At 32.4% G+C, this 25,032-nt stretch overlaps 3 protein-coding genes across 8 annotated transcripts; 2 read left to right on the plus strand and 1 right to left on the minus strand.

Annotated features, from left to right (window-relative positions):
* The first annotated feature begins 12,756 nt into the window (after positions 1-12,756).
* Positions 12,757-14,488, plus strand: LOC104751705 (F-box protein AUF1). Its single transcript, XM_010473709.3, has one exon. The coding sequence runs from the start codon at positions 13,310-13,312 to the stop codon at positions 14,306-14,308; it is 999 nt and encodes a 332-aa protein (XP_010472011.1). The 5' UTR covers positions 12,757-13,309; the 3' UTR covers positions 14,309-14,488.
* Positions 14,489-17,339: 2,851 nt separating this feature from the next.
* Positions 17,340-19,167, plus strand: LOC104751706 (uncharacterized). Its single transcript, XM_087492315.1, has one exon. The coding sequence runs from the start codon at positions 17,821-17,823 to the stop codon at positions 18,868-18,870; it is 1,050 nt and encodes a 349-aa protein (XP_087348441.1). The 5' UTR covers positions 17,340-17,820; the 3' UTR covers positions 18,871-19,167.
* A 739-nt stretch (positions 19,168-19,906) lies between these two features.
* Positions 19,907-22,373, minus strand: LOC104751707 (inactive TPR repeat-containing thioredoxin TTL3). 6 transcript variants are annotated; one of them, XR_015584927.1, is made up of 5 exons: positions 21,536-22,373; positions 21,219-21,414; positions 20,906-21,061; positions 20,421-20,754; positions 19,907-20,289 (listed from the first exon to the last, which is right to left on the minus strand). XR_015584927.1 is itself a non-coding variant. In XM_010473714.3 (5 exons), exons 1-5 carry the CDS (start codon positions 22,249-22,251, stop codon positions 20,203-20,205), a joined length of 1,509 nt encoding a protein of 502 aa, XP_010472016.1. In that variant the 5' UTR covers positions 22,252-22,373; the 3' UTR covers positions 19,907-20,202. The 6 variants fall into 6 exon arrangements, 4 of the variants coding, with proteins under 4 accessions (XP_010472016.1, XP_010472018.1, XP_087348440.1 ...); XR_015584926.1 differs by having other exon boundaries at positions 19,907-20,304; XM_010473714.3 differs by having other exon boundaries at positions 20,886-21,061.
* Between the last annotated feature and the right edge of the window lie 2,659 nt (positions 22,374-25,032).

Here is a 25,032-nt window from a genome sequence, read left to right on the forward strand (position 1 = left end):
CCTTCTTCTTTTTTTTTTTACTTTCTTGTTGCTCAGCATAGCAATTCACCATCTTTGAACGTTAAAGATGATTCGGTTTTAAGAAAAATAATAATTTAACTGCACTTTTTTTTCCAACACTGAAGGCGTTAGTACTGTTACTGTAAAATCATAATCTTCACAAATATCTTAGTTTACGTGCACTTGTGAAACGAACAAAATAAGGAATATGCTTGTATTATTATGATATAATACCCTTTAAACAGAAATTAATGATATTAAGAAAGAGTAAACATTAATGTCAGTGATTACAGATGGTTAGACTCTGCGTATTATATATACTTCATGACTATCCAGCAAAATCACCCATTAAATTAAATAATCAGGCCAAATGTCATTGGATTTTTTTTTCCCAGGAAACTCCTTGTAAAAATAATAAACTAAAGTATGGGTCACTGATCACATGAGATCATATGTGTATATATATATATATATATTGTAAGTTTTATAGTATAGTAATTTAACAGAGTTAGAAAAGGTATTAAATATTAGTGAAAGTACTGTTTTGCAGTGAAGGAAAAGCTCTCATTGTCTGCTTATTTAAATACTCAAAAAGCAAACTGAAATAATACGATTATGGACAGTCTGAATGAAACACTTCCGCAAACCCCAAGAAATTCAAATCCCAAATTATATCTTGGAACTCTTTTTTTCTTCTTCTTCATCACACACCATCTATGAGGATAACCTACGATTACATTTCTCCCCCTACATAAAATATATACTACATTTGTAAAAATTACGAATTTTTTAAAGAGAAAAGTGGATTGAACAACTCCCTAAAAAAGCTCGAATTATTGGAAGAAAAAAGGATACCTTAGGGTGGACACATCAATAAGAACTTTATCCATATATAGAAACTTAAAGTTTATTAATAGGCTATAGGTTTTAATTTGGACTATTGGCACTGCCACTGAGAAGAAAAATTGACGAAGCTATGATTTCCCAACAAAGTGATCAATATTAGCTTGGTCGACTTTAGTTATATCCAATTTGTGTGGGGTTTCGTTAATACATATATTATTTTTTGTTAAAGAGTTTCAACTTATACATTCCTATTTTCTTTCCAATAATTTCGATATTCATTAATACATTATACATATCCCTATATAATAAAACGAGAGTACACAACATTGTTTTATATACTATATAATTTTAATAAGTTGGTTACAAATAGGTTATAGATTAACTGATAAAATAATTAGTTATAAATTAAATAGTGGTTGCAATCTTAATTTCTTTTCAATAGATTTTATTACTCAGCAAGTTGTTTCAAAAAATCTTAAAGAGAATATTCAAAAGAATCATTTGATATTATCTAAATTACCATATTAATTTTTTTTATTAAATTATTCATCAAATAAAATCTTTTGATATCTAACTTAAAATATTAATTTGTTAATTATCATTACACTTCACCTCTCATTTTTATATATGATTCTATTTTATGAAACAATTAAATTATCATATTATTTATTATAATTAAAAAATAGTTTTATTTCCGGATATAACATAAGTTGAATTTTTAAAATCAAATTTAAATAATTCAATCTATAAAATATTCAAGTTTTAGTAATATTATTCTTTAAAAATAATATCTACTGAATTAAAAAATTTTACTGAGTAACGGGTCAAAATTTAAATATTTAAATTCAATTTCATACTTTTTTGTTGAATTTTATAATTTTATATAATGTAATAAACTTTAAATATTATAATTTGAAATATTTTTAAAATATTGAAATTTGGTAGAAAAGTTAGAAACTATAAACACTCTAAATTTACAATATTATGTCTTATAATGACGTTCAAGTCATAATCTAGAACATACATTGTTTAAATAACTTCATGTACATAAACTAATACAACATATTAAAATTTTATTTTAAAATAGAAAATATACAAAATTTTGTATAAAATAAAATTTAACCAATGTTATAGCACGGTATTTATCTAGAATCATTAGCAATATAAAACTTACAAAATAAATGTTTTTTCAAGTCATAATATTTAGCATATGATTTTATTGCATAATATTTTATCCAAATTTTTTTAAAAAAATAATTCCATAAATTATATTTTATATAAAAATTATAATTAAATAAAATGAATTTCAACCTCCGCTCTAGCACGGGTCTTAATTTAGTTATATATAAAAAGGATTATACCGTAAATAATATCTAAAGATAGATTTATGATAGATTATGATAGTATGATGGGTCAGCAGGCTTTATCCAAAACTTTTAGATGAAAACTGCATAACAATTACATGTTACTTGCGTGATCTTGACAATTTGTAATTAATAAAATATTTCTCTTTATAATTTTCGTTAAGTATCAATTATTAATTATTATGGCAACCAGGGAGATGAAAACATTAATTACAAGTTGCATGCAGATCAAGAACATGCAATATACTGAGATTTATTTTGTTTAAGAGCAACTTTTGTTAAATAAATAGTCTCCAGATATTTGAGATATAGCTAAAGTCACAAACTTTTAAACAACACTAATTAAGTTATATATTGTGCATGATAACCAACATAACTATCAAGTGATCTATAATAAAGAAATACATTATTAATAAAGATAACCAAATGGACATAGCTGATAGATCTGACATGTATAGTGATCGTACTAAAACCATGTAAGGGAGTTCGACAAGTGGGAAATAATAAGAGTCAAGTTCATGCGATTACTGAAAATACTTCTGAATGGTCTATCCTTTTTTATCTTTTTGTCAATGGGTATTCGATCGATTTGTACATGTGCATGCGTTAACACTGACACATACTTCTGAATTGGCTTATCTTTCTTTCCCTTTGTTAATGGTTTTTCGACTTATCCCTTTATAAGCGGCAGCCAGATATTATGATTTTCATGTTGCCATAAGTTATTGTACCATCAAATAAATACATCAAAAATATATGAAGATAGCATACAATTTTTTCTTGGTTTTATCATAAACTGACACTGTTAGATAATTTGGTGCGCTAATATGTGAATTTAGGTGCATAATGATTCGATTATTATTAGGAAAGTGTTTATAGTAGATTTTAACAACTGTATATATATGTATGTTAAACAGAAACGAAAAGGGGGAAGGAGGAATCTGGTTAAAGCGAGGTCTCTTTTATTTTCTCTTTTAAATGAACTTTTCATTATTTAAACAAAAGGACTATATATATTATAGTAATGATATGTGTGTATATATGTGGGATAGTGAGCTATATTTCGAATGGTAGGTGGTGAAAAGGAAAGCCGCTATAAAGTAACACTACTTAGGTTGAATGAGGAGTTGGAATCCACTTAAAGTGGTTCGAGTTAATGAAAAATAAGCATATAAAAGGCTTCTATATATTATACTATTGTCACTAATCCTTTCTTTTGAATATGTTAGATATATTTGGACTTCAAGTGGGACAACCAACATGCTTCCATTCCACGAGAAGACATGACTCGATACGTGTAAAGAAACTAAAGCCGTTAAGTGTGTGTGTATCTTCACTTACATTTACCATATTAATTACTTATTGAGATATTATATAAAGAAGAAAACCCCATCATTGGTGGCCCGACTTGGATTGAAAAAAATAAACTAAGTACGATTTCCTCCAATTATTGGGATCAACTCTATTTGCTACTTAATTAATTTTATGGTAGCTTCCTGCTTCTACTTATTCATTTTTTACTATGATTCTCAATTTATGTTGTTAGGCATTGACCAAATAAATAAGACCATATCCACATATATCAAAATCTCCCAAGTATTAATTAGTTTCAGCTAGTTTCACCTAGTTAGAATAATAATAAAAAAAGAATACATTTTGTAGTAAGGGAAGACAAAATATTAGAAATATCGTATTTCAAATAACTTTTTTGGTTTCAGCCAAAATAATCATTTGATGACGTGGTTTTATGAACCTTTTGTGTGAAAGATCTATTCATCCCGATATTGATGGGACGCTCGCTAGAGCGAAAATAAGATACCTTGTATTATCAATAGGAATCTTATTATATAAAGTTGAGTTTTGAAAGTTAGCAATTAACGAGATTTTGACATGTGTTAAGTTATTAATATGAGATTTTGACATGTGTCAATATTTAATAGGAAGAATTTGATTACAACAAAAAGAAAATATTTTGTTTTAAAAAATATTAATAAAGTAAAAAGATAATTATAAAAATTTTAGAATTTAGAAAAAAAACAAAATTTTTAAAAATAATTATAAGGAGATTATATATATATTTCATAAAATTCGAATTTATAATATTATTTACTTATTTTTAATTTTAAGTGATTAATTATAAAAAAATAGAAAAATATTAAAGAAAATATACTTTTAATTATTAATTCTAAATTTTGTACTCACTTCTAGATAATCAAAGTTAACCTCATATTTAAATAATTTATTTAAAAACATTGCTTCCAACTCTGTTTAATTGGGAATATATTTTAATGGAAAGGTAAATTTTTCTTATTTTCTTAAACCAAAATTTTCTACTACTTTTCTCCTTTTTCGGTTGGGAATAGTTTAAACTAGTTGACGAAAAAAAAGATTAATATATGAGTCTTATTTTTCTAATACGGTATTTTAAATTTTATTGTAGTATTTTTAGATTGTTTTAATTTATATTTTAATCTTTGAATGATTTGGGATTCATATATTATCATGCTTATAATTTTTTATTGTTTCTTTAATTATGTCAAATTAATTTTCTTTCAATTTCTCAACCTTGATTGGTTGGTCATAAACTTTTTTTTTTTTTTTTGTAAACATAATTGTTACCATTATTCATTCAATACCAAAGGGAGATAACGAATAGAAGCTCATCAACCTAATGAATTGATAAAATAGGCTAATCAAACACAAGCGTACGACAAACATAGATAGATAGATTGGAAAAACTAAATCGTTGTTGATAGATCCAAAGGAGCTCAAAGATTCTGACACCCTGGTTTGCGAAAATATTTAAAAGAATTGATCTAGCCACATACGTCACGAAAATGCACTTATTTTTTAAGTTAAGGGTCCTGAGAGAACTTCATGATGGGTGACCTTTCTGGAAGTGATTGTCGAAATTGTGCGAGGGAGGACAAAACACAAGAAAATATCATTTGTTGATTTTTAAAGTCGGTAACCAAGTTTATAAAGACTCCCAGACGTAACAAACCGGCCATCAAATATGGGTTGGTCCACAAGCCGAGAATAGATGTAGGGTCCACTTGGGAAGGTGGGCCCATGAACTGAGAGTAGGCATGGGCTCACTAAACAATGTGGTGGTTGAAGCGTTACATAGACAGAGGCTACATCATGGTGTGTCAAAGACACTTCCACAAATACATTGAGAAATTTAGCATTAGTTACTATCAAAAGATTTTGTGACGATTGAAAAAGGTTTTGATGTTTATTGGTCGTCGGAGCAAGCTATTTTGAAATAGCAAAAAGACGTGAACATTTTCTCTCCACATAGGATGAGGTCAGAACCGAGGTTCTCTCTATGGTGGAGAAGGTTGGACACAAGGTTATCTACCCAACATAGGAAGGTGGAGGAGGTTGGACACAAGGTTATCTCTCCAAGGGAAGAAGGCGGAGCCAAGGTTTTCTCCATGATGGAGGAAGTTGGACGCAATGTTCTCTCCATAACGAATGAGGGCGGAGCCGAGGTTTTTTCCATCGCGGTCATACATTATTGTGATGATATATCATTGATTAGTATATTATGTTATCTATAAACACATTAAGCCAACTATTTTACTTTCACTTTGGCATAGTTACTATCACGAATACATTGGGAAATTTAACATTAGTTACTATCAAAAGATTTTTTTGTGACGTTAGAAAATTGTTTTTACTTTCATTGGTTGTCGGAACAAGTCATTTTGAGATAGCAAAAAGACGTGAACATATTTTCTCCACATAGGAGGAGGGCAAAGCTGAGGTTTTCCCTATAGTAGAGAAGGTTGGACACAAAGTTATCTCCGCAAAGGAGGAAGGTGGAGGAGATTGGACGCAAGGTTAGGCGGAGCCAAACTTCTCTCCATGATTGAGGAGGTTGGACGCAAGGTTCTCTCCATAAGGGATGAAGGCGGAGCCGATGTTTTCTCCATGGTGGTCATACATTATTATGATGATACATCATTGATTAATATTAGGCATGACCACGGTTACAGTTATCACGGTTACGGTTTATCAACCACCGGTTACGGTTAAAATTTTTGTTTAACCTTAACCATAACCATTTAATAAATGGTTAAACGGTTACAGTTAAAGATGGTTCCGGTTGAAGCGGTTACAGTTATATATGGTTACGGTTATTTGATAATATGATACGGTTAATATTATTTGATGATATAATATAATTGATATTATTTATTTATAATTAATATGTTTTTTTTAGTATACTCATATTTCTATATATCATATAATTCTTATCAAATAAATAATTATTAGTATATTTTATTACATTTTTAAAATGGTTATGGTTAACAAATTACGGTTTAACTATGCGGTTAACTAACGGTTTTGATACGGTTACAGTTATAGTTAATATAATATAACCACATATTTACGGTTAACGGTTACGGTTTTAACCATTTTATACGGTTACGGTCTGGTTACGGTTCGGATACGGTCCAGTTACGGTCCGAAATACGGTTACGGATTGATTTTGGTCATGCCTAATTAATATATTATGTAATATATTTATTATTCAAAATGTTTTTTGAGCCAACTATTTTAGTAATTAAAAAACTATGCAGAAGTGAAAGTAATATACTTGGTTTAATGTGTTTATATAGACAATATCTAGATGGTGATAACAAATATTTTTGTAATATACAAGAGTACATTTAGGTGTAAAAATATATACTTTTAATAGTAACATACATATAATATTTGTAAGTGGATACAAATCAGTATATTATAACAAAATAAAATTTATATATAACATACAACAAATTTCAATAAATTTTAATTTTATTTATAAAATTTTAAACCCACATATCGAGCGGGTCCTCGTCTAGTAAGAAATAAAATCATAAATTTGTGCTAAAGACTCGATATATTCATGAATAGATGTTTTGGATGGTGACAACAAAAAGAAAAGATGGACATATATAATTAAGGAAATACAGAAGAAATTAAAGAAAAAAAAAAGAGAGGAAACATAATAGTCTGTTTTCTATGTGACAGCTATCAATGGCTCACTAAACTATTCACATGAACAATGGGGTTCATGTGTTATTGAGTTATTCTTTGGATCTGTGTCCCAAATTAACTACTTAGTATATGATATTTCATTTTTTAAAAGATCAATTGGGATCTTCATGTCTTAAAAATATATTCCCTAAGAAAAGTTGAGACCAAATTATATCTTAAATTATAGTAAAATATTAAATATTTAGAAGACTTTTTTTTTTTTTGGAATTGTTTTGGTTGCGTACACATGTTAGTTTATATAAGTTTTTTTTCTTGTTGTTTGTTAGTGACTATTGAAGGATTCCTGAATGGCTAAAATCATTCTTCTTCGAGCAGTGACAACTGACGAAACAGGCTAGGTCGACTACTGTTTACTGTATCCCTTACGTAACACCAAGCATTATACTCCCTCCGTTTCAATATAAAGAATGTTTTAACTAAAGCACACAAAGAGATCTTTAGTTTTAACAAGTTCAACCAATCATAAAAAATACTGCATAATATAAAATACTAAATTAATCTAAAAGTTGCATAGAAACTTGAAAGCATCATATATTATAAAACAAAAAACTATTCTAAAACATCTTATATTTTGAAACGGAGGGAGTATAATAATTTGTTATTTCAAAATTCCTTAACTACAGTTTAATCTGTTAACCCCCATCATGTGAAAGCTACAAAGGACCAATTAAAGCCAACACGCATCTTAAAAAGGTAACGGGGACCATTTTAATCAGATTCTCAACATTAAGTTAATTACGATTAGTGAAGCAATAATACAGGGTTTTAAGCACACACGTGTCACCCTAATGGTCTCCTCCTCCAATCTGCTCTAGTAATTTGCTTCTCCCATGTTGTAGGCTTTTTAGGCCTCGAGAAAATTTTGTGTACTATATACATTATTTTTTTGAAGTCCCTTACTAATAAAAAGGATAAAGATTAATCTTTTGATTGGATGATTAAGATTTCAGACCATGTGATTTAGTGATCTTACACTGGGGAGCAGATTTAGTTTCGTCCCAATAATTAACCCGCTAGCTTTCAGGTTTTAAAAACGTAGATAACATATTAAACATTTGGTAGAGCCGTAGAGGTACTTATGCACTTATTTTTATAATCTCATTGTGTAGTGTATTGGACTACAAATTAAGGATAAAAATATAGAAGCTAGAGTTATAGGGTTAGTTGCTTAGATCGGATCAATGATACTACTGGTTATTGTTATACTAGTACTCTATTTTTGTTCTTAGGTTCCAACTAACAATTTAAAGTAAAAAGGGTTAATGGACTAACGAATATTTAAAAAGTTTCATTTAAATATCACTGCAAGTTGAGTGTAACCACACACAAAAAAGTACTCGTTCCATCTTTTCTATAGTTTATTTTCATAAATTGTTGTATTTCTTATATTGGGATTTGTATCAAAACCAAGTATAATAATAAGACACATCTTACGACTGACTTACTACAATACAAAGCCTTAAATTTTAATTAACAGGCCTTGATTAAAATCTTATGGGCCCAATAAATGCTATACAGAGCAGCTATGAAACGAGTTGTTCATATTCGAATATAGAAATTTACTGTACAATAATGGGCCTTAGAGTTCAAAAATTTGGGAACCCAAAAGAGTATTATTAATTGCGGAAACAATTAGGACCCAGACCAAGTGTTGTGCTAATTAACATTAGCCCTAATAATTTTTGATCTGCTGCATTAGGGCATAATTTTTAAAAACTTATATTAATAATTTAATATTATTAATTTTTTTTCAATTAATTCCTTGTCCTTAAGTGAGTGAAGGACCTCAAATGTGGTTAATAATTTCAAAACTAAAACATACCGTTTTCTTATACATATGATATAATAAATACGAATCCCAGTTCCAAATTTCCATTAGATATACTTCAAAGTCCAATTCCAAAGCCTAAACTATTGCTGTATTTCTCTTCTTCTTTTTTTATCATCAAATTTATCTTATATAATTATAATCAGAGGCGGAGCTTAACTAAACCAATATTCCAACTGGCGATTTTATTTTTAGTTAGTTTAGCTTAGCTGTGAATTTCGAATAGAAAAAACCTAATAATGATACACATTAAGCCAATGATTAAGATCTTTTAATATCTATTGTTTAGTCTCCGTCACGGCTGAGTTGTCCACTTGTCCCCCAGATTTAAATTAGAATAAGCCATATCCACTGTCTCTAAATTATTAATTTCAGCAATTCGGCATAGTACTTTAAAATACCGTAATTGAAGAACACTTTTTAATTTTATTTTAGGGGAACTGTTTATCAAGTGAATTGGATATAATTTTAAGGAGAAAGATAACAGTAGCAGTAGCTTTTGTCCTATTATAAGACAAAATCAAAATAAATAAAAGATAGGTAGTATATAAACACAATATTGTAATTTTTATAATATTATTAGAGTCCCACATCCGAAAAAACAATTTTTTAGGCAATATATATAATGTAAGGGAATTCTTTTGAGCTAATAATATAGTATAAAAATCTAGGTATAAACTTCTAGAAAGTAGGTTATCACCTATGGATGTCCAGTCTCACAAATTTCATGATTCAGATGTCTAATCCTGAACGTGCGAGAAATGTGTTATAGTCCCATATCAGAAGAAAACAAAATCTTTGGACAATATATATAGTATGAATTAATCATCTAGCTTTCGAAATTGAGTTAGGCTTTATTAAAAAAAATATAACATAATAAAATTTTAATTTTAACCCAAACTTCTAATTTAAAATTCGATGGATTATTCTCTCTCGTTGAAAGAATCTTTGGATTTATATTCCACAGGTTCACTCTCTTATAGTTGTCTTCGAGCAAAGCATGGACGAATGCATAATTAAATATACATAAATTTCAGTTTTTTTAAGTGGTCACAAAGATTAACAAATAATGATTCAATGACGTAAATAATGTGGAAGAAAGAGTCAAGTTGCCTGTGACAGACAATAAATCAACAAAGACAAAATAGGCAAAAAAAAAAAAGAAAAAAAGAGACAAAAAATAAAAGTTGGAAATTGAACCCGTACCTTATGTTATCTTCTCCAAGAAAGATGTGTTTTTGGCAATCGCGTAAACTTTTTGAAAGATGTCATTTTTTCCGTGCCAATAAATATTTTCTCATTTGATTCCCTTTTACTAACAAAGTAACAGCATTGACTCTCTTTCAAATACAAAATGTGAATTAAAATTATACTTTTTTTTTTAATTATACTTTGATCCTAAATGGTTTATACTTTGGTGTCATCAAATGAATTAGCCAAACAAGCTCGTAAGTAGTATTGGATCTGAAGAGAACACACGTACATTTATGCCTCAATTTAGTATTGCATCGTCAAGAGGAGTTAATAATATATCAATAATTTGAACAAAGGGAGTGTAATCTAAATTAGCAACGTTAAATGTTTTCTTAAATTGAAATCTCTATGCGAGCATCATACTTTTATATACTTCTATTTAGCCCTGGGCATTCGGGTTCGGATTTTCGGGTTTAAGCATATAGAACCCGTTCAAGTTTTTTGTACTTTCGGGTCGGGTTCGGATTATACCCGAACTCAAACAAATCATGAACTAAAAAAATATTTTTTTTTATATAAATTTCAGAACACACCTATATATATATATTTAACGTTTCACATTATAACAAAAAAACTAAGTTGGCAAAATGGTTTAATATGCACCCCGTAGATGCATTTTTACATTTAATTCGGATTAGTTCGGGTTTTATTTCGGGTTCGGATATTACTGGAACCTGATCGGGTATCCGAACCTCAGAGGTACTGAACCTGATCGGGTTTTACACACAACCTAAACCTGAGCCGAACCACCTACTTCGAGTCAGGTTCAGGTTTGGATAATATGCTATGCCCAGGGCTACCTCTATTAGGACGTTGTTGTCATATTAACTGAATTGCCATAACTGATTCAAGACCAGTCTAAATTATTGTCGAGAGTCATTACTCTCGTGAGTAAGACATTTTCTACTCAGCCACTAGATCATGCATATGATGTATGGATCTCCATAGAAGGACGTGTGACAAGATCCGCCACAACAACTCCCAAATCCATGCATTATTTCAGAAGACAAAAAGTGCATTAATACAACCTGTCCCAACTTTAACCTCATCATCACTCGAGCTTTACATATTGAAATAATATAGTAAGTATATAAATGGATTAAGTAACTGTAACATAGAGAACACTAATTATACATTTAAAAAAAAAAATCGTTGCCTCAAACCAATAAGGTCATGATGAACCTAGACATATATAATCGTAATGTCTTAAAAAGTCTTCAGAATTCGGTTTAGTGAATGTTTAAATATATTTTTCACCTAATAAGTCATCGACGAGGAGACTAAAACAAGACAATACAGTGTTTCTTCTATGTTCCCTTATGTTAACACCATGATATGATCCATCAATGCTAAAGCGGAGAGAGAGAGGGTGCCGCCTTACAGGGTTGGCTTGTGGAGCAGTACAACTTTCCGTACAAATGCAACGGGAGCGTACCAAGGCTGCTGATGATTCCCCGTGACCGTGAACCACCACGGGTGTTGTAAAAGAAGGTTTTGATTGGTTGTTCATATATTTAACGTAGATATGAGATGTTTACATTTGCAGTTTTCAAATATATTCTACAACACACAAAATGGTTTTTTTTTTGGTGAACTTATTTTCTACATGTAAATGCGAACCAAAGACAAAATTTAGTTATTGTGAAACTTTTTTTGTTTTGTCAAAAGTCTTTGGAAATGAACAACTCAATTTACAAAGGCTGTTCGAACTAAAATTTGGCATTGTTCGTCGACACTGAACCAAATATAAATCATACGTAGTTTATTAACATATTTATTTGAGGAGATAGACTTTCGAGTTTAAAGTCGTTTATATTCGCACTACTAGAAAACAATATTTTAGACCTGAGCAACTCCAACCATAAAACACTTTGACACCAAATTTAGTGTTTTGGTGTCCCAAATTTTTTTTCATCTCCAACCACAACACTAAATTTCACATTAAAAACAAAACTTTTGATTATTATATTATTCAATTTAAGATTAAATATTTTTAATAAGCATTAATTTTTTGTATGTTTTATTTTTATAATATTATGTTTCCACTAGTTTATTAAACTTTATTATAAATTATTAATTTTAATCAGTTTGGTATTTATTTTAAAATTTTGTCTAAATTAATTATTTTATATTATATCAAATATAGTTAATAGTTCATATGATTAATTGTAATAAAATAATTTTAATAATATTGATGATATATTTGGCTTTCAATGGATAAACAATAGGTTAAATATATATTTAAATTAAAAATACAAATAAAATAATTTTTTTTTAGTGTTTTATGAATAGTGTTACACCAAATATAATGCAACACTGTTCACAAAACACTAAAAAAAATAGGATAGTGTTTATTACACATTGGATTGGAGTGCTTTTGCACTATAATTGATGTTTCCGGTCTGCCTTGTTGGAGTAGTTCTAATAGCTAGAAAAGTTAACACCATTTACTCTCTTTTCAGATTCACTATCATGGTATAGGTATTATTGAATTATTCATCAGTCATAATAACAATAGTTTCACGAAAATTTTCAAAAAAGTTTATTTAAAGCTATGGTATCCATCCAAATGATCAATTATGATTTCTCCCCCGGTATGGACCGTGATGATTTTGATAGAAAAGTTAAAGCAAGACTGGACCGTTGATTCAGGACGGTGTCGCCGGATAGGAGAGCATCTCAATCGTTGATGTCTCCTATTTAATTATCAAAGACCAATTAAAAAATTTGCAAAAAGCCGTACTTATTATTCTTTATTAATTTAACTATCATTATACCGACGGCAATAATGACCCTACATGCCGGAGATTAAAATAATCATTATATCTCCCTTACCCCATTTCCCTTATTTATACATAACTCTCCTCTCCTACACACACAACTCATTACAGAACACAGAAACAAAAGTGAGTCTCTCTCTAACCAATCCCGAAAGGTTTTAAAAGGGTATTTTAGTCAAATCAGCATGGACGCTTTTGATGCGATTCCAGATCCTGTGGTCATCGACATTTTAAATAAAGTCGGTGACGTCAAAACGTTGATACGGTGCCGTTCTGTTTCTAAACGATTCAACTCGTTAGCCACTCAGTCCGACTCGCTCCTTCTCCAACTCGATCAGATCCTCGGAACCACCGATTCTGACCCCGAGATCTATTCCCCGATCGCTGGCTTTTTCCGATCTCTGTTCAAATCAATTCACGGCTTCCTCCCTATCTTCCCCAAGCCAGCTGACCCGGCCGAGATCCTAACCCGATCTCCGAAAACTCCGGCTCAGATTCTCGTCGGGTTTGAACGGATCCGGAACCTGGAGGTGGAGTTATACGGCGGCGATGTCAAGCTAGAGAAAGGCGCCGCCGTTAAGTGGAAGGCTGAGTTCGGGAAAACACTCAAGAGCTGCGTCATCGTTGCTTTCCGTTCCGCCACGGTTAATACTACTCCAGCAACTACCGCCGCCGTCGTCGACGGTGCTGTGGAGTCTGATTCTGAGTTCGTCTGTGGGTTGAAAACGCGCGTGGTGTGGACCATCAGCGCGTTGATGGCGGCTTCGACGCGCCATTACCTGATGAGAGATTTGGTGAAAGATCACAAGGACATGGAGAAATTGACTGTGCGTGACAGAGAAGGTGAAGGTACGGTGGTGATGGACGCTGCGGGGATGAAAGAATACAGAGAGACGGAGGCGCGTGAGGATGATAAAGGAATTGAGCGCGTGGGGGAACGCACCGTGGTTCCTAGCGTGAGGATGAGTATGAGACACGCGCCGTCGCTGATGCTGAAGAGCGGGATTTGTCTCGAAGCCGCGACGCTTGTGGTCGTAAGGCCGACTGGTTTAGCTTCCGATGATAATGACGCTGAGCTGGTAACGGAGGCTTTCGCCGGAGATGGCGGCGATTGTATGTACGGGGAAGCCGTTACGGCGTTGCTCAAGCGTAGGAGGAATGTGTTAGAGATGAATTCTTTCTAAAAATTTGACTTTTTTAAAAGGCCAAATGGGCTTTTTTTGGGCTGTCATTTGTTCGGCCTTTTTTCTTTTGTATATAAAAATTCGAGTCGTACAAAGCCGATTGTACTATTGGCGTACGACTTTGGTCAAATGACATCAAATCTGAATTATTATTCCTCTAATATGATATGATTACCAACATTAATTGCGTGGCAGCATCTAATATAATATTACTGATATGATTCGAACGAATTAATTAATAGCAATAGTTTATATAAAAAATGCTGTCAAAGTATCTTCAGTGATCTCACCCATATCTAATGAATATGTTAAGAAAAAATTACAGCTATTTTTATTCAATAGCAATTACTTTCGAAATCTGACATTAATTTTTGTGATTGCCTATGTTCATGTGGTGGATATAACATGGAATAAAGGCATTTATTATATAATTACGCAAATTGCAAGTTCAAGCCTATCGGATCCAGTTTGAAGCCCATCAAGGCCCGCTCTTCACAATCACAGGAGAAAACTAAACCCTCTTTCAACTTTCAGTTTATGAGCTCTTCTTCTTCTAGTTCGACTTTTTCAATGTCTCTTTCTTGAGCACATAAAAATCTTATATATTAATTGATCTGATATCATTATGAACACATTGTTAGTATTCCATTGAGTGGTATCATGATCATCTCATATCATGATAAAAAAAGGATGTTATATTGATTAGGTCACTAACATGTTCCTTTACATTATTATACATTTGCAAAAAGGCTATAGAGTGCGGAGAAATTATTAAACCATATTACCAAACAAAAGATATGTGGTCCTTGCTATACATTTCAATGACAAATATTTGTGCTTTATAATCAAATAAAGACTAATAAAACAGAATATCTCACATATATGTAAACTTGATTAGCCTATAGATGTGAATGATGCTTCAATCCATAACTTTGATTGCAAGTTTAAAGTTTTAGGCAATACAATTTTCATACTTCATACTTATCAGGCTTTACTTTTGTCACATATTATTATTATCATATATAGAGAGTTTCCCTCAATTATGCATTGTGATTTTGACAAAGAAAAAAAAGACTTATTAGATTTGTGGAAAAAAGCGTAAAATGTAATTTGCCTAACTTTTTTTCGAGTGAGAGTCTTAAGAAAGGCCTACCCACATGATTTCTCAACATTGTCGCTCTCATTCACAAGGATTGGGGTACAACTAAATCAAACAGTATCTTCAATCTACATAATTTTAGCTTTATGAATATTGATTATAAAAATGATATCTTCCATTTCAATAATCTATTTTTAAAAGTATTTTGCTAGTGCTAAAGGCCTACCTCAATGTTGATGCAAACTTATCATGATAAAACATACCCTTTTTTTTTTGTCAAATGATTAAACATATAATACCTAACTTTTTTTTTTCATCCTTTAATTTGATTTTGGGGTCTGCTAGTTTCTTTGTATTGAATTATTTCTTGGAGAGCATATATATCATTCCAACAGTTCTCTGTACAACTGACGCAATTAGCGCCAAAGGTTAAATTTAGCTTATTTAGAGTGAAAGCCGGAACCGGAAATCGAGTATATATATGCTTATTTACCCATATCACGTGAATTAGCGTGAAAAAAATCGAATTTCAGATTTTTGCCCAGATAAAGCTGTTGTGTAACTAAAAAGGAATGTAAAAAAAGTAAAGCCAGTTACAAAAATTTGTAATACTAGTTTGAGTTTTACTCATTATTTCTCTCACCAAAGATCCAAAACGTCCATGTTATACATGTTTTAATTAAAATGGGAATTAACGGTTAAAGCAAGAGTTTCATGAAAATTGCTGGAACGAACGAGAGCTATATCTTAACCAAAGAAACGCAACTGTACATGTGAAAATTCAGTTAAGCTAAGGAAGCAATATATTGTGTGAGAAGCATGGCATTAAATCAAAATATTGTGTTAGAAAATCATTTTCTCGTTTTCTGTTTGCCAAAGGTAAAGAAGAACAAGACCAGCTAGCATAAAGGGAAAACCTCTTATTCAAGAATTGAAACTTGTCTAAATCATGCAACAAATGTATTGGATGATTAAAGAAACTAGTTCACTGCGACGTCACCAAGTTTACTTAATGTTGAGTTCAAGTTTTATTACCATAATGTCCATAACCATTGTGATAATAAACTGTAGAATAGTAGAGCAACAAAACTGTTTGAGTGGAAACCACAACTTTTTGTTTGGTTAGTTTTCAGAAATCCGCAATGATGCTTTTCGATTTAGCAAAACAATCATATCAAACAATTCATGCCTCATGTCACACAATAACCTCACCATACACTATTTCAGTACGTGATCATCACATCATTAACATCCCTAGATCGTTTTGCACTCCTGAATATCGTTGTCATTTGGTACTAGCTATATAGTTTGGAAATATAGTTAGAAGGTAGTTAAATCGTAAGATAGCAATTGAAAATTGATGATTGTATGGTTGAAGATAACAACAAGAAAGGGAAATGTGACCACACAGCTTGTGATCAATAGCATTGGATTAAGAAACAAGCCTCGTGCCCTTCCAATCTTTTCCTTTTTTATTCTTCTTTATACAATTGTCTTTCTTTTTCTATCATATATAATAATATTATCAGTTTATATTGAATTTGCAAAAGTAAAGCCCACGAAACCTTTCCAACTTTAATCTATTGAGCAATTCGACTATAACCCATCATCACCCTTGTCACATTCACATGTTATAATATACTTTAAAAAAAATAATATGAATGAATTATAAAAAATCACCAAACCTTTTAAATATGATTGTGGATAGCTTATCGATAGATGTAAGAACTATAACCAATGCATTTATTTTTTGTTAATCGAGTTCATAGAGATGAAATCTAGACTAACTTCTATTAAACACGAGTTCTATACTGACGACGATATGGGTTTCACATTTAGTACAGTAACTAGTAAGTATTTAGTATTGCATACACTCACCGCATACACTTTGAAATTTGGTATTGGCTTATATATAAATCTCAAAATGAAAACTGAATAACTTATACATGAATGATGAATCTATTCAAAAACAAGAACAAAAAGTGGTGACGACCACTGAAAGTGAATGATTCAGTCAAGAAGCTTCTTGTTTACGAATTACGATTGAATAAAGTTGTAATGAACCCACTTCACTCCTTTGACCCCATCACTTCTTCTTCTTCTTCTTCTCCATATTTATCCATCAATTACATTTTTACGAAGACAATTTGGCGAAGGTGCACCACCGATTTTTTTTCACTTTTTGAAAAAGGGTTTAAGTGAAAAAGAAAGTTTTTTTTTTCCCCCGCAAAAGCAAAAAGCATGTAAAGCTGTCACAACACAGGAATATCAAAGCCTAACAAGAAAATTTTTATAAAGAAAAAAAGAAGAATAATTTTATAAATCCAGACATAAAAAGCTGAACCCTTCCCATTAAGAAAGAGATCGATCCAAAAAAACAAACCCAAAGAAAAACAAAAGCAAAAGAAAAGGTATGATCAAAGGAAGCAATGGAAACAGAGGATCTTCTTCTTCTGGTTACTCTGCAGATTTGTTGGTTTGTTTCCCTTCCAGAGCCCACCTAGCTCTTACTCCTAAGCCCATTTGTAGCCCATCTCGTCCTTCCGACTCCTCCACTAACCGTCGTCCCCACCACCGTCGCCAGCTAAGTAAACTCTCCGGCGGCGGTGGAGGAGGAGGACATGGGAGTCCTGCTTTGTGGGCTAAACAAGCGAGCAGTAAGAATATGGGAGGCAACGAAATAGCTGAACCTACATCGCCTAAAGTCACTTGCGCCGGTCAGATCAAAGTCCGGCCGAGCAAATGCGGCGGAGGAAAAGGAAAGAATTGGCAATCGGTGATGGAAGAGATCGAGAGGATACATGATAGTAGATCGCAAAGCAAGTTTTTAGGGTTGAAGAAAGATGTGATGGGTTTCTTGACTTGTCTCAGAAACATCAGATTCGACTTCAGGTGTTTTGGTGATTTCCGACATGCTGATGTCACAAGCGACGACGAAGAAGACGAAGATGATGATGAAGATGAGGAAGAAGAAGGAGAACAAGAAGAAGAGAACTCAAAGAATGTTTTCTCCAAATGGTTTATGGTTTTACAAGAGGAACAGAGCAACAACGACGACGACAAGAACAACAAGTGTGACGCCGTAGATGGTGATGAGAAGAAACGCGATCTTGAAAACTCAGACGCAGAACCGGCGGTTCCGCCGCCAAACGCGCTGTTGCTGATGCGGTGTAGATCAGCTCCAGCGAAGAGTTGGTTAGAAGAGAGAATGAAAGCAAAAACAGAGCAAGATAACAGAGAAGAAGAAGAAGAAGAAGAAGAAGAAGAAACAGAGGATAAAGAAATGAATACGAAGAAGACGAAGAAGGATTTGAGATCACTAATGGAGGAAGAGAAGATGGAACTGGTGTTGATGAGATACGATACTGAGTTTTACAGACTCTCTTCAGACATCGCTAAGGAAACTTGGGTTGTCGGCGGGATTCAGGATCCTCTGTCTCGGAGTCGAAGCTGGAAAAGCTGATTTTTTTTACGTATCCACCGTTACTCATCATTAATCATCGTATTTTAAAATCTAATTAAGCGTTTTTTATAATCCTATCATTTTTGATTATCTGTTAATTAGTTTTGATACTGTTTTTTTTTTTTTTTTGGTTTCTTGAGTTTCCATGGTTCCTCTGTTTTGTATCTCAAAAGGTTTTTTTGTTTGTTTACCTTCTTTGTTTCGTGTGTTTCATCACAACGTTTGTAATGTAATGCAAATATGTACAGGCTTTTATATGTTACACGAAGTTGCTTAATATATCATTTTATTGTATTATATGTTTCCCTTGATAATACGTTCTTTTTGTAAACCATCGAGGAGTTTAATATAATAAAAAATCAAAGGAAAACAAACATTTCAACTTGCTTGCTATGTCACGAGTTCAATCCTAATATAAATAGAACCAAATTGAAGGTTATATATATACTTTGAACACGGCAAGCAATAACAAGCAAGTTAGCTCTCTTCTCTTCATCCTGACAATAACATCAAACGAATAAGCCACATCAGCCAACTTTGTCTGAGTTCTCTAAATGCTATAGAGAAGCACAACACTCACTATCAGGTATGATCACTATGGTCACTACAAACGAACCTACAATCATTGTCAAATGTCCATGAACAAAGTTTCTTCCATGTTCTTTTTTTCAATTCGCTGACCACCTTTTGCTAACAATTAGGCAAACAACTTTGTATATGTTATTGTGTTACAATTTTATAACATGTTTCTGCAAATTTTAACTAATAGTAAAAATAAATCAAAGTTTCATACCCTAGTTAATCTATTTGATGGCTAGTCTAATTTTTGATCACTTTAATTATTTACACCTGTTTGGTTCCAAATCACTAGATCACACATAAGTTTCGAATAAACCCCTTTTAAGTTTCAACTATGCCCACATATCGATAAGTTCTCGAGACAAGGCTATTGAGTATTGACATAAGACAAATCTATGAACAGAGGTCTCAAAAATCACAAAATTCAAAGCTTTAATAATGGGTTTATGAAAATATATTAGAGAAATCACAAGACTTTTTCCCTTATGATGTAATTTTGTGTTAGTCTTGACCAATTGATACAAAATTTTGATTGGTAAAAACAAACTTTCTTAAAAATCTCCTGAAATGAGAAAATTTTGAGATTAGCAAAAACCCAAAAGAGGCAAACAAACACGCAAACACAACAAAATCATTTAAAAATCTCTTAAAACTCTACAAATTTTGGCTTAGCCAATTTATCTCCCATTTCAATTAACCACAACTAAATCCGAGCCGATTCCTTTAAACTGGACATTTCTGCCGGTCTGCTTCCTAAACCGGATATGTAGTTGGAGAAATGGCAACACGCGATTCAAGAATATGAGTTGTTGTTGATGGAGACACCTGGAGATGAAGAGACTAGAAGAGCCTTGGCTGAGGTTAAATCCAATTCAAACATTCATCACAAATACAAAATTACATCAAACCAATAAAAATGCAAATGTCATTTCAAAATCGGTTTGGACCGGTTAAATTGAGCTTTTAAATACCTTGGCATAAGAATCAGCCCTGCGCCGTCTCGCCTTTCTGTAGGAGGGCTGGAGACTGAGAGCCAATGTGCAATCTTCAATGGCTTTCTCGAACAGACCAAGCTTGAATCTTGAGGCAGCTCTGTTACATAGCAAGAGGGCATTATAGGGATCTTTCTCGAGTCCTTCCGTGTAAACCACGCAAGCCCCTTCGAATTTTGACGCGTTGAAAAGCAAGTTTCCGCTCAGTCTCGCTGAAGCAACCGCTCTTGCTGTTTTAGCTACCACGTTTACTTCTTCGCTGCTTGGATCCAGTCGAGCCGCTTGCCTTGACGCGGTTACTGCATCTTCAAATCTGTCATTGAAAGAAAAGCAAGACATGAGTAAGTACTCCTCACATTTTACAAGTTAAAAGCCGGCAAGATTTTACATCCCATTTAGCCCTGAGCTCCGACAATAAGGAGGTGATGGTACTAAAATACTGACCTTCCTACTGCAATGTATACCTGAGCTCCGACCATTAAGAGGTAAGAAGTGATGGAAAGACCAAAAATCTTTATGAAACTATCGATCTCGAAGCGTTTTGTTCCTTTCTGGTACACGCTGTACGCTTCCTCATGTCGCTGAAGATGCAACAAAGCCTCGGTTTGTAGCGCATAGACCTTGAAGAGATTGAGGATTATGGATTTAATTAGTCACTTTTATTATACCCGGTTAGCTAAACCGACACAATTGGCCGATTAAACAGAACATAAACATACTATATTTGGCTCTTTATTAACACAAGAAATAACACAAGAACAAGAAATGAAAGCTAACCCGAGGAGAAGAATCGGCTCCATATGATATCGCAAAAAGAGTCTCTTTCAACGCAACATTCCATTCCTTTGATCTTCGAGCTTCATCGCATCTCTTTAAGCATTTTATAACATCTTCAACTTGTTCTATATGTTTTGTCTCTGTATATTTTCCAGCTTCGTTATAATGACACAAAGCTTTTTCAACCTCACCCAATCTGGTCATAAAAAAAAATCAAAATCCAGGGTGCAATTTTATACTTAATAAGTATATGGTACCACAGAGTAATAATCAGAAACTTACAGGAACTAATTATAGAAAAAATGTGAAGACTCTACCTGAGTTGGAGGGAAGCGAGTCTCTGATGGGCTCTCTCATAGGTTGGGTTTAGTCTTAAAGCTTCTTCACAAGCATCAGAAGCTTCAAGAAGACGACCGAGACTGATCAAAGCGGCTGATTTGTTACACCAATACGTCGGCGTTTTGGGGTCAGCTGAGATGGCTCTCTCGTAAAACACAAGAGCTTGTGCAAACCTCCCACGACAATACTCTTCGTTTCCCATTCTCTTGAGAGCCTCTGGATCGAGTCTGTAATTTACAGGCTTGCCCTCCCACCGGCTTTTCGTCTGCGAGACGTCAGGTTTAACGGCGGGCTGTGGTTTCACGATGATGTTTCCCATGACGCCGTTAAGAGAGAATCTCTTGCTCTCTGTTCTTGACGAGCCCGATGAAATCGATTTCTTTGCGGAATCTGATGATTTTCTTGCGGAATCTGATGATTTCCTCGGGTGGCTCTCGTCGGAATTTGGCTTTTGTTGGGGTTTCTGGGAATCAGATTTCTTTGGTTGAGAAGAAGTATCGGTGGACACTCTAGGGAGGATTTTAGGGTCTGTAATGGTGGATGTTGACTTGGCAAGCAAGTTATCTTTTACCCTGTGATCTTTTTCCGGTAAAGAGGGTTTTCTCCGGCTAGGGCTCCAGCTTTGGAAAATACATCCAAGGACACTCTCACAACCCATTTTTTGACCTGTGGATAACTTCTTCAGTTTCGCCATTTTTAAGAAAGAAACAAAAAAAAGTTGGAAGCTTTGAAGAAGATAAAGAAGCAATGTGAAGAGTTCGATGAAACAGAGGAGTAAGAGTTTTTTTTTTCTTCTTCTTTTCTAGTTGAAGGTGAAAGGTGTTTATGTATTATATATATAAGTCTAAGAAAAGAGTTACAGTGGAGTACTTTCCAAGAAACCAACTTTTTGATTTGTCTGCCTTTTGCTGTAACACAAAAATCTTGCTTTCGTTTTCTAAAAATCCAAAATTAAGATCTTATTTGATTTAATGGGGTCGATTCGTTAAAACATTCCTGTTATTGAAATAATTATATATGAATCGGCTGACCCTATCGTTTGATTGTTTTATTGTCTTAATTAATAAAGACGAAAAATGCAAATAGTTTGTTCAAATGTATCTTTGGACCCTAGCGAAATATTAATATTTGTTGTTAGTATCATTATTTCAGACATTTACGGTCATGATTAATACTACCAGGAACACGGAACTTTTTCACATAGACAATTATCATCATAGTCATAGAGCACAAAACTCAAAACCTTTAGTTGGACAATTAGTTACGAGCACTAGCAATAGATTCATAATAAACTAAGCAATTCTGTTAGTAGTTGTTGTGCCCTATAATTTATATAGTTTTGTGGTTGTTTGTTTTGAATAATTCTATCTCATATTTCTAATTTCAAACTTTTTTTTATTACAACTAATCTTAGATTCTTAGCAACAGCAATTTTAGGTAAACATCAAAATTGTATTTAAACATATGGATCCAATGATGACTCCAATTGATGTAAGTATCCTACGATGATTTGTAAAACATATATATTAAATTACCAATCAAATGTTTAACATTTAGCTAGTATGGTACGAATGTGACAAGTGATATATTCAACGCTTATTTCGTGTTATAAGATGTGATTTTGACTGAAATTTTTGTTTTATAATGATTTTGTGATATGGATGGAAGTAAGATTTTTCTCTTTTTACCAACTTATGATAATGGCATTAGCCTGTGGTACACTAACAAAAAAAGTTAAGAACCAACGGGTCAATGCTTGATAGTAGTGCTTTATTAAAGTTAAGTATTGGAATATTTAAGTCTATCCCCTTAAACGCCAAAGCATCCATAATGGATTGATACTAACCACCAAATTATTATCATGAACAGATTCTGCTGAAATTACGCTTAAACCATTAACTTATATTAAACAGAAACCTTTTTTCTTTAACTTGCGACTTGTACGTTCGTTAAAGTGATAACTCATTTTGATATGTATACATTTTTCTAGTTGAGATAAACAGAATTTATTGTGTTCATACACTGTCAAAAGAGCTTGTTCGTTCGTGCGAGCCGTCGGTGCCGGCTTTGTTGGGGACCTTCTGTCTCATACGGCTTCCTTCTTTGTCTGTTGTTGTATGTTTGATTTGGCTTTGACTACTTTTTCATTTTTTTGTCCTCCCACCTACACGTATGCCTCCAAATCTTTCTTTAATAGATTTCACTAAAAATTCGTACTGAAGAGAAGCCAGAGCCAAAAAAAATCAAAAGGCTCATCTACATAGTGCTTATGCTTAGATATTTGATACGATTATTTGACTATGACAGTTTTTAACAGATTCAAAATCTAGTTCATGACCTATCAATCAATGATAGATGTTTTCAGCAAATTGGAATGATAAGCGTAGTTTTCGTTTTTGTTCTAAATCATGGAATGAACGTGCTTATATTTGCCTGCCGACAACTTAGAAAACTCGTGCTAGCAAAAAAAATTAAAGAAGAGGGGAAGACGGATAATTAAAGCTATGACCAAAGTTATAATGAACCCAAAACTAGCCACGTAAATAGATTCTCTTAAATCTATCTTTTTCAAAAAAGAAATCATCAAAAACAACAAAAGTAGTCAAAAACCAACGATTATAATCGAATAGTAGTCTTCTTGTTTCAAGATTTCTTTCCTCTAAGAACGCAAACATACTTCCAACATACTATTCATCATAATGTGGCTGTATATGGACCATATACGACTAGTCTTCACATATAAAAGCTTTATCCAACAACAAAACAGTATTGATTTAAATTCCGCTACAAAAAAATAATAAGTTAACGATCAATATAATAAAAAACTGCTTGTTTCACAAATAAGTAAAGGTAGTCAATTTCTCTAGATATGCATCTTTAATACTAGTGTATCGTTCTTGAATGTATTCAACTATGTTCTATTTTTTTTCTCTATTTTATTCACATATGATACATATTGATTCAATTTTTTTGGAGTATATATGCATTAAATAAAGACCAAAAAAAGAGGATTGATATAGAATATATATACCTAAAGGAATATGTATTTAATAAAGTCACTCGATAAACCTCTACTATACTCAAAGTGCATACATTCTTTTGTATGCAATCCCCATGAGTACAAAAATTTGATATAATTAAAGAATACATATACTTTCTTTTCTAAGAAATACACTACGAAACGAAACTAAAGAGAAAATACAGTAGAACCTCTATAAATTAATAAGGTCGGGACTATGAAATTTTATTAATTTATAGAAGTTTAAATTTATCGATAAATTAATAAAATATTAATTTATAAAGAGAATTTTTTTATCAGAAATTCAGAGTTTAGAAGAAATTGCTATTACTATTTTTCAAGGTGATGATATAGTTGAAGAAGATATGACGGTACCTTTAGAACCAGTTACACGTAAGGAAGCAATTATCGCGTCAAGAACTCTCTATAATTTTTAGATGCGATTTGAGAACACAA

This window comes from Camelina sativa, chromosome 16 (genome assembly GCF_030686135.1).
Source record: "Camelina sativa cultivar CO46 ecotype springtype chromosome 16, ASM3068613v1".
Taxonomy (NCBI): Eukaryota; Viridiplantae; Streptophyta; class Magnoliopsida; order Brassicales; family Brassicaceae; genus Camelina; species Camelina sativa.

Bases quoted from the DNA above. Each gene is read 5' to 3' on its own strand.
- LOC104751705 (XM_010473709.3), top strand. From the start codon at position 13,310: ATGGACGCTTTTGATGCGATTCCAGATCCTGTGGTCATCGACATTTTA.
- LOC104751706 (XM_087492315.1), top strand. From the start codon at position 17,821: ATGATCAAAGGAAGCAATGGAAACAGAGGATCTTCTTCTTCTGGTTAC.
- LOC104751707 (XM_087492314.1), bottom strand. From the start codon at position 22,251: ATGGCGAAACTGAAGAAGTTATCCACAGGTCAAAAAATGGGTTGTGAG. The intron at 21,062-21,218 runs GTTAGCTTTCAT...AATCTCTTCAAG, and splicing joins GAGCCGATTCTTCTCCTCGG to GTCTATGCGCTACAAACCGA. The intron at 20,755-20,885 runs GTCAGTATTTTA...TTTCAATGACAG, and splicing joins GTATACATTGCAGTAGGAAG to ATTTGAAGATGCAGTAACCG.